Source organism: Ovis aries, chromosome 20 (genome assembly GCF_016772045.2).
Source record: "Ovis aries strain OAR_USU_Benz2616 breed Rambouillet chromosome 20, ARS-UI_Ramb_v3.0, whole genome shotgun sequence".
In the NCBI taxonomy this organism is placed as follows: Eukaryota; Metazoa; Chordata; class Mammalia; order Artiodactyla; family Bovidae; genus Ovis; species Ovis aries.
Window position 1 is genome coordinate 25,681,225 of NC_056073.1, and position 17,974 is coordinate 25,699,198.

At 39.4% G+C, this 17,974-nt stretch overlaps 1 protein-coding gene across 1 annotated transcript in view; it reads left to right on the top strand.

Annotated features, from left to right (window-relative positions):
• Positions 1–7,248, top strand: part of LOC105605908 (butyrophilin subfamily 2 member A1-like) — a 102,327-nt gene extending 95,079 nt beyond the window's left edge. The window contains exons 30-34 of the mRNA XM_060403226.1: positions 1,842–1,862; positions 3,393–3,419; positions 3,923–3,949; positions 4,587–4,613; positions 4,779–7,248. Of these exons, the coding sequence (XP_060259209.1) occupies positions 1,842–1,862; positions 3,393–3,419; positions 3,923–3,949; positions 4,587–4,613; positions 4,779–5,302 (626 nt within the window). The 3' untranslated portion in view covers positions 5,303–7,248. The remainder of the gene's footprint in view (positions 1–1,841; positions 1,863–3,392; positions 3,420–3,922; positions 3,950–4,586; positions 4,614–4,778) is intronic.
• Positions 7,249–17,974: the final 10,726 nt, after the last annotated feature.

Genomic DNA, 17,974 nt, shown 5'->3' on the forward strand with positions numbered 1-17,974 from the left:
GTTCATAGTGAGAGCTTTCTAAAAATTTACCAATTTAAAAGTTTCTTCAATTTAAAGGCTTCATTGTCTGGCCATTGATGAGTAGAATCTTAATAGCAACTCAATCCAATAAGACACAACATGTGTCTCCACAGGCGATTCTAAAGGATGTAATATTCACAGAATCTTAAATGTTTACTCTCAAAACTCGTCTAAGTAAAGGGCCATCATTATACAGGCAGATGCACTGAAGGTTAAGGTGACAAAGGCCTTATGGGTTAGGACCCCTTATGACAAATTTTCTGACAGTCGTCATGTAGTTAGTTGCTCAGTCGTGTCCAACACTTTGCGACCCCATGGACTATAGCCCACCAGGCTCCTCTATCCATAGACTATCAGGAAAAAATACTTGAGTGGGTAGCCATTCCCTTCCCCAGGGGATCTTCCTGACTCAGGGATCAAACTTGGGTCTCCTGCATTGCAGGCAGATTCTTTACCAAGAGCTGGCATTGCTCAGAATCCTAGTCTATCTGACAGCCTTCTAAACTCTTGCCATATGTGTAACTTCTGGAAGGCAGAGACCAAGCTCTCAAACACAGAAAAAATATCTGAGAAGAGCAGGTAGAACATTTACATCTCAAAGACACAGGGACAAAAATGCAAGTCCCTCCATAGCAGATTTTTTTTCCCCCCTTTAAAGTCAGACTTCTGAAAAGATGTTCCATCAAGCCAGCTTTTTTTAGCTGTGCATGCAAAAACATAATTTGGGTATGTCGAAAGAACTTCAATTTGGCCATTTTTATATTGAGATGTCCTTTAATTTGCAACAAAGCAAGTACTTGTAAGTACAAATTCTATACTTACACAATAAAATCTTCCCAGTGTATCTCAACTGAGGATAACTCTCTCAGTCGAAATTCAACTGAGCAAAAGTTTCTCAATGTCTTTCACTCAGCCATCTCATCTTGAAACTAAATTTCAAGGAAAAACTACTACTCCAGCCAGAGATTTAATACCAATGGCTAAAACTCAGGCTCATCAGTCAATAACAGGAGATCCAAGATCCACCCAGAATTGTCTGGAACTCTGAGGAGGTAGACAGGCACAAGGGAACTTCTGGTACCAAAGCTAGAGATCCTCGTGGAGTTCAGGTGAAGGAAAGAAGTCTGGTTTTGGTCCCTTTTTTGGTCACTATACCAAAATTGTTGACTGGAAAACAAATGCACATGCTAAAATTTTCAAGTTATATTTTATTGGGGACCTTACTCGGGACTAAAACCTGGGATACAGCCTCTCAGAGAGTTCTGAGGAACTCTTACAGAGAGATAAGGAAGGATTCAAGATATCTAGGAATTTTTACTGAAGAAAAAAAAAAAACTGTAGTGGAACACATCAAGATTACTTCTAACAATTATTAAAAAACAAAAACAAAAAAAAAAGCATTTCAAGTTAATGATGTTAACGCCTTTCTACATATGGCAAGATACAAGAGTCTCAGCTCGCTGAAATTATTCCTTTGATATGCATCACTGATACTGGGGCCATGTGTCTTGTTTTTCTCCATCCTAAATCCCCTCAGGGTACACCACTAGGTTCTGATGGCTTCATGGTTGGCAACATTCATTGTTTACCCAAGTGTCAGGCAACATATTTTGTCTGCAAGAACAAAGTTTCACCATTTTTCCAAGATAAAAATATTTGCTTCCTTGGTATTTTCCAAGACTTTTGTTTCTTTGTTTTCTTTTTTTTCTAATTATATTCATCTTCTCGATCTACTGTACAATGGAAATTTTATTTTCACTTTCATTTTCTGTATTGGTTTTCCTTGAAATTTATACGAGTTTTTCCATTATATTTTTCAGAACAACTCAAGAAAGAAATTGGTAAGTTTTATGCCTTTTTAAAAAAGATATATTTCCAGATAAACTTTTTCCTCATTTCTTGGCATTCACCTCTTACATACTGCTGTCTTTCCTTTGCGTTTTTGTGAATTTCATATTTTCTTAACCATTTTCTTTGACTTTCTAAACTCTTCCCATATTAAGTCTCCTAATTCTCTCCTCTACCTTTTATTCTTTCCCTTTTATTTTATCTTCCTGGTAACTATCATAACTTCATTATAAAGTTGGTGAAAAAAATTGATGAGATGAAAGGGATTAGGCTAAGAAGAATGTGATTATTTCCATTTAATAGAAAGTTTCCTGTAACTTTGATTTTTCTTCATGTGCTCTGAGGTGGAGTCCCCATTTTTTTATATTATCTTCTTTCAATTTAAGAATAGTATTCAGACTCCAAAGCTGCTGAATAAGTTCCTCTTTTCTTGACCTTCTAAACACTTTGTATATACTAATGTCAAGTATAATCTTGATACATTTTGCTTGACCATAATCTCCAGTGATCTAAAGTATAAAAATATTTTCACATGAATTTGCATCATTTTTTTCCTTACAACCAAAATTATTACTGTACATTCATTTTTATTTTAATCATTTAATAGTTAATTCAACAAATTTATCTTCTTTCAAGGTCTTGAACATATATTTTTCAGTCACTCAAATAAGCTTCATTGATATTATATCTCTAAATTCTATGGCTATTTTCTAAAATGATTCTACATTATTTTTAGTATCCTACTACAAGAATTATTATTTTCTGGGGCTCCAAAAAGACAGTGACTGCAGCCATGAAATTAAAAGACTCTTGTTCTTTGGAAGAAAAGCTATGACAAACCTAAATAGCATATTAAAATGCGGAGACATGACTTTGCCTACAAAGATCTGTATAGTCAAGGCTATGGTTTTCCCAGTAATCATGTATGGATGTGCTGAGCATCAAAGAATTGATGCCTTGGAACTGTGATGCTGGAGAAGACTCTTGAGAGTCCCCTGGACAGCAAGAAGATCAAACCAGTCCATCTTAAAGGAAATCAGTCCTGAATATTCATTGGAAGGACTGACGCTGAAGTTGAAGATCCAATATTTTGGCCACCTGACATGAAGAACTGACTCATTTGAAAAGACCCTGATACTGGGAATGATTGAAGGCAGGATTAGAAGGGAATGAAAGAGGATGAGATGATTGGATGGCATCACTGACTAATGGACATGAATTTAAGCAAACTCTGGGAGACGGTGAAGGGCAGGGAAGCCCCTGTCCATGGGGTCTCAAAGAGTCAGACACGACTGATCAACTGAACAACAAGGTGTCCTTTCATATCAGATTATATTCTTCAAATTTTAGTAAAGTTGCCAGATGGAATAAACTTCAGACATTTCTTTCATTGCTTTTGAAATGGACATTACTTAGCAAATTTCAGACACAAATACTGACATGCATAGCATTAATCACATCTTCTTTATGATATTAAGAAAATCTGTTTATATATGCATACATGATTGTGTATTTTCTTTCAGAGAAGAAGAAGGCTCAATTCAAGTCTGGTGAGTAATAATTATCTCTCAGAAACCTTCACTGTTCTGCTTTTCTTAGAATCTGCCCCTATGCCAGTGGGATAGAATGCAGAAATACACCAAAATGTTTAGTGTGAGCAAAGCAGCATTGGAAGCTTTATTTTTATAAATATCAATGCTTTCAGTAAATTCTTTTTGAAATGCAAGCCACGAATGACTCAGCCTGTAATTCTTCCTCTTCCTTTTCCTCTCCCCTTCTTCTTTCTCTGCTCCTTCCTTCATGCTATTATCCCTGCCACCTTTGTTTTTTCTATATTTCTATCTAACCTCCACCTGATCATTTTTAAAACCATATTTAAAAATTGGAATATGAGGATATAGGATAGAAAGAGGAAGTTCAAAGGATTCAGTAGAAGAAATAGAACAAAGACAAATATTTCTTATATTTGTTTGTAATAAAATAAAAAAGACAGTAAAAGAAGACATGCAAGGATAAAAGTAAAGTTTTCTTTTTCTATTTTGTTCTTTTGCAGCATGGAGGGAAATACCGTTATATGCTGGTGAGCAACACAGGTTCCAATCAGGAAAATCCTATTATTGAAGATATTTTAAATGAACATCTACTGTGTACAAAATGATTTGCTGAAAATCAAAGAAACTCCAGGGATTTGTTTCATGAATCCAATAGATTACTCATTATTCTAACAGACAATTATATGTTTGGAACATTACATTTTAGTAGTTTTATTATTTTTAATTGCATTTAACATTATGTTTTGAGTGTAGGTAGAAAGGTTATCATCTGCTAAAATCTGAGGAATTGAGAGTGAATAATAGATTACTTGGTCAGACCCATCATATCTTATATTTCCTTTCAAACATCCTAAATAAATTACAAATATTTATCCTATATGAATTTTGGAGGAGAAGAGCATAGGAATGGTGCAAGTCTTCAAGTCATACATAGTTTAGCATCTTGTAAAAAGAGGTTCAAGTATATAAAAAGAGGTTGTTTTTTTCATGTATATAGAAGAGGTTCTTTTTTGGTTGTTGTTATTGTTGTCTTTTCAAGTATATAAAAAGAGGTTGTTTTTTGGTTGTTTTATTGTTGAATTAAGAAGTTTATTACCATAGTATGCTGGACAGATAGGCAACTCTGTCCGATTATGGATTCTTATGTAAATTTATTCCTTGCAGATTGGAGAAAAGAAGAATTCCAGACTGGTGAGTATATCGTGGTCCAAGACAGACCCTGTTCCTTGTGGGTAGTCCCAGGGAAGAACCAGGGAGGTGAACTGGATCTCCCCAGGGCCAGAGGAGCTCTCACAGAACTCTAGCCCAGCCTACTGAGACTCTTCCCAGAAACCTGATGATCTCTTGTCTTTGCAGTAAATCTGACTCTGGATGCAGCCACTGCCCATCCTGCCCTCTTCCTGTCTGAAGAGGGGAAAAGAGTAACCTGGCAAGAACCATGTCAAGATCTTCCCAGATGCCCAGAGAGATTTGTCTCCCTCCCCTGTGTGCTTGGTCAGCTGCATGTCAGCTCAGGGAGATACTTCTGGGAGGTGGAGGTTCAGAATGCACATTCCTGGGACCTGGGAGTTTGCAGGGATAATGTAGCAAGGAGTGGGAGGGTCACAATGTCACCACAGAATGGTTTCTGGGCCATTAGGCTCTACAGTGGGGAGTACTGGGGCCTCACATCCCCAGAAACTTCTCTTACTCTGAAAGAAAAACCCCTTCATGTGGGGGTATTCCTGGATTATGAGGCTAGAGATGTATCTTTCTATAACATGACAGATGGATCCCACATCTACACATTTTCCAAACAAACATTTTATGGTAGCCTACGACCACTTTTTAGACTTTGGTCCTCTGACTCAGGCCCTCTGACCATTGTCCAGGTGGAATAGAACCCAGTGATGCTGTAATTTATACTGACCTTCCTCGAAGATTACAATTCTACCCACTAGACCCAAATTTATTTTTTTTCCTTCTTTACTGATTCATTCCAAGATGAAGCTCTGATACACACACTGATGGTTGCCTCTCATATTAATTCTCCCTTCTTCCAAAATTATAGGTCCCTCTTCTTATTACTTTGGAGAAGGAAATGGCAACCCACTCCAATATTCTTGCCTGGAGAATCCCGGGGACAGAGGAGCCTGGTGGGCAGCCGTCTGTGGGGTCGCACAGAGTCAGACACGACTGAAGAGACTTGGAAGCTTCTTATTACTGTGCCTATGACAGCCTAGTACAAAGATTAGATTTCCTCACATCCCCTGCTGAATGTGACTAAATTGTGACCAGTGCATTTTAAGATGAATTATTCTGTATGACTCTTTGGAAAAGACCCTGATCTTGGGAAAGATTGAGGGCAGAAGGAGAGGAGGATGACAGAGGATGCGATAGTTGGAAGGAATCACCGATTCAATGGACATGAACTTGGGCAAATTCTGGGAGATGGTGAGGGACAAGGAAGCCTGATGTGCTACAGTCTGTGGGGTTGCAAAAAGTTAGGCACGACTTGTCAACTAAACAACAACATTCAGTATGATCTCTGAAATGTGTTCTTAAAGGAAAATTATGTGATTTTCTTCTTTTCCCTAATTATTTGGATGGCCAGAATGTGGCATGATGGATGCATTTCTAAGAACACCTCTGATCATATAACATGATGCAGACAGAAAAGAAGATATTAATAGAATGAGTCTGGAGTTTTGACAGCTTTATGAAACTACTATATGCTCACTTTCTGTATTATTTCCAGTAAGAAACAAATTTTGTATCTTTAAACCATTTGTATGTTGTATTTTTGTCTGTTGTGACTGAATTCAATACTAACTCAAGCACCCTCCCTTTAAGTATGGTAGCAGATGACATCCACAGTGAATATTCAGATGAAACAGGGAATGTAGAGTCCTATACTTGCTTGCTCAGCTACTCCAGTGTGTCAGTCTCATTAGGGTCTTTCAATTTCTTCTGAATCTTCAGTCCCTCTTGACTTAACTTCCTACCCTCTCCTTTGTGGTTACCATGGTTAATAATTTTAAGTATTATCTTACTAGTGAGTAGAAATTCCCTGGCCTCATTGCCCTTATTTCACACATACTTGAAGAAAAACTCCAAATATGGTTAAATCTATTTACCCATCTCTCATACTGGCAGTTTAACATGCTGTAAAAATCCACACATGTGAGCAGACTGTTCCTCTTTACATGTGTGATCACCTATCACAACTTGGACACCAGCACTATCAAGTAATCCTCTCATTCATTAAAAAATCTACCTTAGTTCAACTTCCAAATCTACTCCCACCTTATACTCAGTATATGACTGTGTTCCCACTTTATATTCTTCTATCTTTCATAAACTTCTCAAAATAATATATAAAAACTGTGTTTGTATTTCTCTGATTTCCATTTCCTTCTTCATATACTCTAGGCTATGGATTAAACTTTATCTCCTTCACCACTTCTCCTAAATTCACATATTGAAAGCCCTAACCTCCAGTACTTCAGAATGTAACTTTGTTTGGAAATAGGGTCATTGCAGGTATCATTCAAAATGGAGTAGAGTGCATCCCTAATCCAATAAGACTGTTGACCTTAAAAGGTGGGGAAAATTTAGACATCCACAAAGGCACAAGGAGAATGCCATGTGAAGTTTGAAGTCTGCTTCCTCCGCAGCCAAGGAATGTCCAAGATTGCTAGCAACAACAAAAAAAAAGCTGCCAGAAGAGAAGCTTGAAACAGATTCCACCCAGCACCTTCAGAAAGAGCATGGCCCTGCCACACCTTAGTATCACAATTCTTGCCCCCAGAACTGTAATATAATAAACAACAGTCATTTAAGGTAATCAATGTGTGATACTTTATTCCAGCCTATTAATAGTCCCAGCAAGCTAATGTACTCTTTTTTGTTTTGTTAAACACAATCTGATCATTTACTCTTTAAGAAAAAATAATAACCCAAAGACCTGTTACAGAAACTCCAGAGAAAGTATGCATTTATATAAACTCCATGAAACAGTTGAACACCAACACAGAAAAAAAGTTTCAAATTCTACAACTGATGAATTTATGTAAAGTACTTAATTCTGTAATAATTATGCCTGTATTTCATTGTTCATAATTAAGCATGCCTTAATATCCATTGTCTCATGTTAAAGCTATCAATATCCTTAATTCCTATTTTATAGATGAGTAAAGTAAAGCTTTGATTATTTATATTGTTATCAGGCTTCTAATATTTTCCAAAGTCATGTATTTACTAGATGCCAGAACTGGAACTAGAGTCTTAGTCTTTTAACTCCACAAATCCAAGGCCACTTTTGCTAAACAAACTCATTCTTTTCTTATTTATATAGACCAAAGTATCACAATACATATACCTCATGCTGAGGATCAGTTACAGGTTTATGACTAAAGAAGTAAAATCAATAGCAGTGTGACCAGAGTTATAGTAAATATGCTATGCTAAGTTGCTTCAGTTGTGTCCAACTCTTTGTGCCCCCATGGAATGAAGCTCACCAGCCTCCTCTGTCCATGGATTCTCCAGGCAGCAATCCTAGAGTGGATTGCCATGCCCTCCTCCGGGGATCTTCGCAACCCAGGGATCAAACCCGTGACTCTTACATCTGCTGCATTGGCAATGGGTTCTTTACCACTAGCACCACCTGACAAGCCCACTTTATAGTTAATCTTTGGGTCTTGAACTTCTTAGTTTAAATGACCACAAGCTATTAATTATCAAAGTATGGTTCCAAGGAGCATTAGTTCTGTGATAACCTCTTGCTTAAATAAAGCTCTCAAACTCTTTTCTAATGTAAAAATTATAAAATTCTATAGGCTGCTATATTTTCTAGAAAGTACTGTTTTACATTATCCCAACCCTAGAAGTGAAGCAGTCAAAAGAAATGAATCTGCCAGTTTGCCCTGCCCTATGGATTTAATAGTCCTCACAATAAGTAAACCAACTTCCCTATCCCCTCATAGTAAGTAAACCAGGGAAGCCAATTCTGACTCCATGATGGATTGTTTCTTTAACTTGTTTTCATTGCTTTTGTTATTGAAATCATACAGAATGATTTGCTTCAGAGAATCCTGCCCCTCTGCCTGATTGTTAAACTAAAGTGCCTTTGTTCAGAACCCTGTCTACCTGTGGATGGCAGGAAGGAAGAAAATAACACATCCCCTGCCTGAGGCTTGCCAAAGGGGGCCAAAGAATTGGTCCTAAAAATAGAGGGAGGAATGTGGTGGCCCAAGGATGAAAGAGCAGATAAAACCAAGGAGAGTTTTGAAACGCAAGAATGGAAAAATCAGACCCTTATCATCATTCCCTCCTCCATGTTGTAACTATTAATGGATTTCAGGTCCTCCTGAGCAATATAATCTGTCTCTCCTTCTACCCCACAAAGGGAGAAGGTATTTGCCTTACTCTTTCCCCACCCAGTATACGTGCCTCATCCAACCAGCAAATGACCCACAGGACATCTATCCCACTCCTTGTACCCTGGGTATAAAAGTGCACTAAAGACCCCTGTTCAACATCAGTTCTCCCTTGAGCTGGCCCACTGTTCTAACAGCATCTCCCATTCTAATAAACTTTATTCTCTCATTCTGCCTCATGCCTGGAAATTATTTTCCAATCTGCATTTGGACCATGACATTTTTGATGGCCCGTATGGGGACTTGGGGTCTCTTCCCTGCCTCCTCACTTCTCCTTTCTCATAGGGACCCTCTGCGAACAGGCAAGTGTTGTGGAAGCAACTGAGGAACTCTGGCCAGGGTTACCCTCTGGTGTGTTCCAAAGGCCCCACTGCTCACTGCACCCCAGTGACTGCCTTCCAAATGGGTGAGGGTCTCTCCTTTAGACTTCTTTCTAACTGAGGACTGGGCCAACCAATATTGTGGGCATGGGTCAGGCACTTAAAAGCCATTAGGGCACCTGCCACAAGAAGACTACCATGTGAGGGTAAGGGGGACATGGAACAGATCAGGGCACATGGGCATCCACCCCCAGCAAGACAACTTCCATGCATTGTGTCAGGCACATAGTGGTTGAAGCAAAACAGAGACCATTGTCCCCAGCCACCACCTCCCCAGTAGGGTTGTAAGGGGGATTCCTCTGCCTTCTTCCCTGTCACTTTCACTTCTTCCCCTTTCAGTCTGGATTAATTTACAGGAGCCTAGGTGTTACCTCTGAGCATCCCAAGAGTGCCTTCCACATTTCAGGGAGTCACCGAACAGTGAGTCAGCCAGTTGCTCCCAGGAATCTCTGTCTGCCCGAGTTAAATGGTGCCTTAGCTGTCACATGGTGCCTTAGCTGCATGTTTCTCAGGGGTCACCTCTCACTTCGGATGTAACTGTTGGGATGGTTGGCCATTTTGTGCCATTAGTCTCACGGAGAGATCACTGGGGCCAAAGGGTCACCTTTCTGTCAGCCAGTGACTCTCAGTACCCCCATTCAATGGCAAGTAGGCTAAGAGTGGGTTTTAGTACATCGCAGAGCTTCTCTCAGACTCACTCCTTGTCTACACTCTCAGAAACTGAAAAACTTTAACCCTTCAAAAGGCTTGTTCCCAATACAAACTGGGGAACTCCCCAAAAAATGGCCTCTGAATGACACAGTAGCTTTTGCCAAAAACAGGGAAAGGACTCAGAATTTCCTTATATTTAGTCCTTCATAGCCCTCAGTCAGGATCCAGATTTGAGAGACTCGTGCCACATGTGTCTTTCTGTTTCATCCATGTCTCCTGTCCCTCTCCATCAGATTTCCAGATGACCCCAACTCAACCTTTCATATCCATATGATCTCTAGGAAAGATTCTGAGGTTCCCTTTGGTCCAGGTCTTTCTCCTATTTTCAAAAGCCCAAGGGATCACATTCGCCCATTCCAGTCCATTTTAGTTCACTGATGCCTAAATGTTGATGTTCACTCTTGCCATCTCTTGTTTGACCACTTCTAAGTTACCTTGATTTGTGGACCTAACACTCCAGGTTCCTATGCAGTATTGGTCTTTACAGCATTGGATTTTACTTCCATCACCAATCACATCCACAAATGGGCACTGTTTTCACTTTGTCTCCATCTTTTCGTTCTTTCTGGAGTTATTTCTCCACTCTTTTCTGGTAGCATTTTGGGCACCTATTGACCTGGGGAGTTCATCTTTCAGTATCATATCTTTTGCCTTTTCATACTATTCATGGGGTTCTTAAGGCAAGAATAATGAAGTGGTTTGCCATTCCCTTCTCCAGTGGACCATGTTTTGTCAGAACTCTCTACCATGACCCATCTGTCTTGGGTGGCCCTATACACCATGGCTCATAGTTTCATTGAGTTAGACAAGGCTTTGGCCCATGTTTGATTAGTTGGATCATTGGAAAAGCAAGAAAATACCAGAAAAGCTTCTACTTCTGCTTTATTGATTATGCCAAAGCCTTTGACCATGTGAATCACAACAACTCTGGAAAATTCCTCAAGAGATGGGAATACCAGACCATTTTACCTGCCTCCTGAGAAATTTGTATGCAGGTCAAGAAGCAACAGTTAGAACCGGAATGGAATTACAAACTGGCTCCAAATTGGGAAAGAAGTACATCAAGGCTGTATATTGTCACCCTACTTATTTAACTTATATGCAGAGTACATCATGCAAAATGCAGGCTGGATGAAACACAAGCTGGAATCAAGACTACCAGGAGAAATATAAAACCTCAGATATGCAGATGACACAACACTATGGCAGAAAGCAAAGAACTAAAGAGCCTCTTGATGAAAATGAAAGAGGAGAGTGAAAAAGTTGGCTTAAAACTCAACATTCAGAGGTGGTCCCAAGATGGCAGAGGACCAGGACAGGGAGATCACTTTCTTTTCCACAAATTCATCAAAAGATCATTTGAATGATTAGCAACTTCCACAAAACAACATCTGAACTCTGGTGGAGGACACCAGACACCCAGAAAGGCAGCCCATTCTCTCTTAAAGGAGGTAGGACAAAAAGAGAGACAAAAGAGTTAGGGACAGAGACCCATCCTGGGGAGGGAGTTGTGAAGGAAGAGAAGCTTCCAAACAGCAGGAAACCCTCTCACCAGTGGGTCTGTAGGGAGTTTTGAAATCTTAAGTGCAACATAACCTGGAGAAAAACACACACAGAATATGCTCCTAACTGTAACTCTCAGTGGAGAAGTAGCCCAGATATCTGCTCATGTCTGCCACCAGCTAGCTGGAGCTGGACAGGTAAGCATGGGTTGCATATTTAGGGTAAGGACCAGGCCTGAATGCCCTGAGGACAATCTGAGGGAGCTAACGTGAGCTCTTTTGGATAGCAACTCAAACTGTGGGGTAGCCCGAGAGAGAGAGAGAGAAAAAAAAAAAAAGGAAAAAAGAGAGAGAACTTTCCCACGAAAGACTCTAAGCTAATACACAGCCTGGCCTGCTCACAGAACAAAGGATTGAGCAAACACCAAAGGAGACCTAGCTGCCTACAGGCCCCTCCCCCTCTGACAGAGACAGAGATAGGTGTGCGATAGCCAGAGCTGGAAGGCAAGGGGCAATCTCGGCCCCAGAGACCAGCATCCTCCATCAAACTGTGAGCAGGCTCCAGGCTTGCTAACCAAGTCTTCCTGGGATCCTGAACAGCTTACATCTGCCAGGAGGGTCACAGCCTGAGATCAGATTCCCAAAGGAGACACCCCCACACCTGATATGGTGCTCTCATGGCATACCCAAAAAACCGAGCAGCTGGAACTGCGGAGGTGGTTAAGATGCACAGCCCACCTAGGACAGTGCGCTCGCCAGCTGCTCAGACTGGGGACGGCACAAAACGCAGGCCCAACCAAGACTGCGCCTTTGTGGAGTACCTGAGAACCTGAACCTGAGCTGATTAGACCTGGGAAGTGCAGGCAACCCAAGGCCCACTTCCCACAGAGCAACCTGAAGTGTGAGCAGTGTAGACTGGAAAAGCACACACACTGTGAGCAGAACCAAAACCAGAGTGGCTAAGACACTGCGAGCACTCCCTACATATGCCAGTGATATTTGCTTGCAGATTTCCACCCTCCTCACAGCACGACTGAACAAGTGAGCCTAAACAAGAGACCACCTTTGCCCCTTTGTGTCAGGGCAGAAATTAGACACTGAAGACACCTGCAAACAGAAGAAGCCAAATAAACAGAGGGAACCTCTTTGCAAGTGACAGGAGCAACAGATTAAAATCCCCATAGTTAACACTGACTACTTTGGAAGGGGCCTATAGATGTTGAGAAGTATAAGCTGGAACAAGGAACTGTCTGAAACTGAACTGACCCCACACTGCCCACAACAGCTCCAGAGAAATTCCTAGATATATTTTTACTATTATTTTTTTATCTTTTTAATTTTTTTTCTTTCTTTAAAGTCCTCTCTTACTCCTAAAAGTTTCATTTTTATGAACTACTATTACCTTGCATGAAAAAAGACACTATTTTTAAAGCAAACTTCATTATATTTCTTATATGTTTTGTGATTTATTTTTAGTATTGTATTTTAGAGAGTCTAACCTCTACCCTAGGTTTTTAATCATTGCTTTATAGTATTTGTTATCCATTTTGTACATTTAATAATCCAATCTTCAATACCCATTTTTACTTAGGAATGTGATTATTGGCTTGATAACACTCTCCCCCTTTTTCATTCTCCTTTTTCTCCCCGAGGTCACCTTTGTCTCCTCCCTCCCCCTTGTCTTCTCAACCCAACTCTGTGAATCTCTGAGTGTTCTGGCCTGCGGAGAACATTTAGGCAAAAGGGCACTGCCTAGATCTATCTCTCTCCTTTTGATTTCCCCTTTTATCCTCCTGCTCACCTCTATTTCCTTCCTCCCTCTTCTCTTTTCTATGTAACTCCATGAACCTCTCTGAGTGTTCCAGACTGTGGAGAGCACAGAGGGAATTGTTTACTGGCTAGACTGCTCTGGCCACTTTTTTTTTTAATCTTTATTTTTACTTTATTTTGCTTTACAATACTGTATTGGTTTTGCCATAATTGACATGAATCTGCCACAGGTGTACATGAGTTCCCAATCCTGAACCCGCCTCCCACCTCTCTCCCCATATCATCTCTCTGGGTCATCCCAGTGCACCAGCCCCAAGCATCCTGTATCCTGTATCGAACATAGACTAGCAATTCGTTTCTTACTTGATAGTATACATTTTTCAATGCCATTCTCCCAAATCATCCCACCCTCTCCCTCTCCCTCTCCCACAGAGTCCAAAAGTCCGTTCCAAACATCTGTGTCTCTTTTGCTGTCTCACATACAGGGTTATCATTACCATCTTTCTAAATTCCATATATATGTGTTAGTATACTGTATTGGTGTTTTTCTTTCTGGCTTTCTTCATTCTGTATAATAGGCTCCAGTTTCATCCACCTCATTAGAACTAATTCAAATGTATTCTTTTTAATGGCTGAGTAATACTCCATTGTGTATATGTACCACAGCTTTCTTATCCATTCATCTGCTGATGGACATCTAGGTTGTTTCCATGTCCTGGCCATTATAAACAGTGCTGTGATGAACATTGGGGTACACGTGTTTCTTTCAATTCTGGTTTCCTCTGTGTGTATGCCCAGCAGTGGGATTGCTGGGTCATAAGGCAGTTCTATTTCCAGTTTTTTAAGGAATCTCGACACTGTTCTCCATAGTGGCTGTACTAGTTTGCATTCCCACCAACAGTGTAAGAGGGTTCCCTTTTCTCCACACCCTCTCCAGCATTTATTGTTTGTAGACTTTTGGATCGCTGCCATTCTGACTGGTGTGAAATGGTACCTCATTGTGGTTTTGATTTGCATTTCTCTGATAATGAGTGATGTTGAGCATCTTTTCATGTGTTTGTTAGCCATCCATATGTCTAGATTGCTCTTGCCACTTTTGATTCCCCCTCTTCACCTCCTGGTCACCTCTATCTCCCTTCTCCTTCTTCTCTTCTCCATGTAACTCTGTGTACTTCTATGGGTGTCTCACTGTGGAGAATCTTTATACCAATAACCTAGAAATTTTATTATCAGTGCTGTACGGAGGCAGAAGTCTTGAGGCTGCAGTGAGAATGAGACTGAAAACCAGAGGCAGGAGGCTTAAGCCCAAAACCTGAGAACACCAGAGAACTCCTGACTCCAGGGAACATTAATTGATAAGATCATCCAAAAACCTCTATACCTACACGAAAATGGAGCACCACCCAAGAGCAAATAAGTTCCAGAGAAAGACATACCATGCAAATTCTCCAGCAACGCAGGAACATAACCTTGAGCTTCAATATATAGGCTGCCCAAAGTCACACCAAACTCATAGACATCTCAAAACTCACTGCTGAACACTTCATTGCACTCCAGAGAGAAGAAATCCAGCTCCACCCACGAGAACACTGACACAAGCTTCCCTAACCAGGAAACCTTGAGAAGCCACACGTCCAACCTCACTCACAGGGAGGAACATCCACAATAAAGAGGAACCATAAACTGCCAGAATACAGAAAGTCCACCCCCAATACAGCAATCTAAACAAGATGAAAAGGCATAGAAATACTCAACAGGTAAGGTAACATGATAAATGCCCACCAAACCAAACAAAAGAGGAGGAGCTAGGGAGTCTACCTGAAAAAGAATTTAGAATAATGATAATAAAAATGATCCCAAATCTTGAAAACAAATTGGAGTTACAGATAAAAATCCTGGAGACAAAGATTGAGAAGATGGAAGGAATGTTTAACAAGGACCTAGAATAAATAAAAAAGAGTCAATTAATAATGAATAATGCAATACATGAGATCAAAAACACTCTGGAGGGAACCAACAGTAGAATAACAGAGGCAGAAGATAGGATTAGTGAGGTAGAAAATAGAATGGTAGAAATAAATGAAGCAGAGAGGGAAAAAGAAAAAAGAATTAAAAGAAATGAGGACAACCTCAGGGACCTCTGGGACAATGTGAAATGCTCCAACATTTGAATCATAGGAGTCCCAGAAGAAGAAGACAAAAAGAAAGGCCATGAAAAAATACTCGAGGAGATAATAGTTGAAAAATTCCCTAAAATGGGGAAGGAAATAGCCACCCAAGTCCAAGAAACCCAGAGAGTCCTAAACAGGATAAACCCAAGGTGAAACACCCCAAGACGCATATTAATCCAATTAACAAAGATCAAACACAAAGAACAAATATTAAAAGCAGCAAGGGAAAAACAACAAATAACACACAAGGGGATTCCCATAAAGAAAACAGCTGATCATTCAATAGAAACTCTTCAGGCCAGAAGGGAATGGCAGGACATTCTTAAAGTGTTGAAAGAGAAAAATCTACAACCTAGATTACTGTACCCAGCAAGGATCTCATTCAGATATGAAGGAGAATTCAAAAGCTTTACAGACAAGCAAAAGTTGAGAGAATTCAGTACCACCAAACCAGCTCTTCAACAAATGCTAAAGGATATTCTCTAGACAGGACATACAGAAAAGGTGTATAAACTCTAACCCAAAACAACAAACTAAATGGCAACAGGACCATACTTATGAATAATTACCTTAAATGTAAATGTATTGAATGCCCAACCAAAAAACAAAGACTAGCCGAATAGATACAGAAACAAGACCCCTATATAAGCTGTCTACAAGAGACCCACCTCAAAACAAGAACACATACAGACTGAAAGCGAAGGGCTGGAAAAAGATATTCCAGGCAAATGGAGACCCAAAGAAAGCAGGAGTAGCAATACTCATATCAGATAAAATAGACTTTAAAATAAAGGCTGTAAAAAGAGACAAAGAAGGACACTACCTAATGATCAAAGGATCAATCCAAGAAGAAGATATAACAATTATAAATATATATGCACCCAACATAGGAGCACCACAATATGTAAGGCAAATGCTAACAAGTATAAAAGGGAAAATTAACAATAACACAATAATAGACATTAATACCCCCACTAACACCTATGGATAGATCAACTAAACAGAAATCAACAAGGAAACACAAACTTTAAATGACACATGGACCAGCTAGACCTAATTGATATCTATAGGACATTTTACCCCAAACAATGGATTTCACCTTTTTCTCAAGTGTACATAGAACCTTCTCCAGGATAGACCACATCCAGGGCCATAAATCTAGTCTTGGTAAATTCAAAAAAATTGAAATCTTTCCAAGCTTCTTTTCTGATCACAACGCAGTAAGATTAGGTCTCATTTACAGGAAAAAAAAAATCTATCAAAAATGCCAACATATGGAGGCTCAACATCACGCTTCTGAATAACCAACAAATAATAGAAGAAATCAAAAAAGAAATAAATATATGCTTAGAAATTAATGAAAAAGAAATCACAACAACCAAAAACCTACGGGACACTGTAAAAGCAGTGCTAAGGGGAAGGTTCATAGCAATACATTTGTAATCATAGGAGTACCTCAAGAAGCAAGAAAAAAGTCAAATAAATAACCTAACTCTACACCTAAAGCATCTGGAAAATGAAGAATGAAGAACCTCAGGGTTAGTAGAAGGAAATCTTTAAAATTAGGGCAGAATTAAATGCAAAAGAAACAAAAGTGACCATAGCAAAAATCAACAAAGCTAAAAGCTGGTTCTTTGAGAGGATAAATAAAATTGACAAACCATTAGCCAGACTAATCAAGAAAAAAAGGGAGAAGAATCAAATCTACAAAATTAGAAATGAAAATGGAGAAATCACTACAGACCACACAGAAATGCAAAGAATCATAAGAGACTTCTATCAGCAACTATATGAGAATAAAATGGACAACTTTGAAGAAATGGATGAATTCTTAGAAAAGTATAACCTTTCAAAACTGAACCATGGAAGAAACAGAAAGTCTTAACAGACTCATCACAGGCATGAAAATCGAAACTGTAAACCAGAATCTTCCAGCAAAAAAAAAGCCCAGGACCAGATGGCTTCACAGCTGAATTCTACCAAAAATTTAGAGGAGAACTAACACCTATCCTACTCAAATTCTTGCAGAAATTTGCAGAGGAAGGTAAACTTCCAAACTCATTCTATGAGTCACCATCACCCTAATATCAAAACCAGAAAAAAAGAAAACTACAAGCCAATATTACTAATAAACATAGATGCAAACATCTTCAACAAAGTTCTAGCAAACAGAATCCAAAAAATATTAAAAAAAAAAAACCATACATCATGACCAAGTAGGCTTTATCCCAGGGATGCAAGGATTCTTCAGTATTCTCGAAACAATGTGATATACCACAGTAACAAATTGAAAGATAAAAACTATACAATTATCTCAAAGGATGCAGAAAAAGCCTTTGACAAAATTCAACATGAGTTTATGATAAAAAGCTCTCCAGAAAGCAGGCATAGATGGAACATACCTCAACACAATAAAAGCCATATATGATAAACCCACAGCAAACCTTATCCTCAATGGTGAAAAATTGAAAGCATTTCCCCGAAAGTAAGGAACAAGACAAGGGTGCCTACGCTCATCACTATTATTAAACATAGTTTTGGAAGTTTTAGCCAGAGCAATCAGAGCAGAAAAAGAAATAAAAGGAATCCAAATTGGAAAAG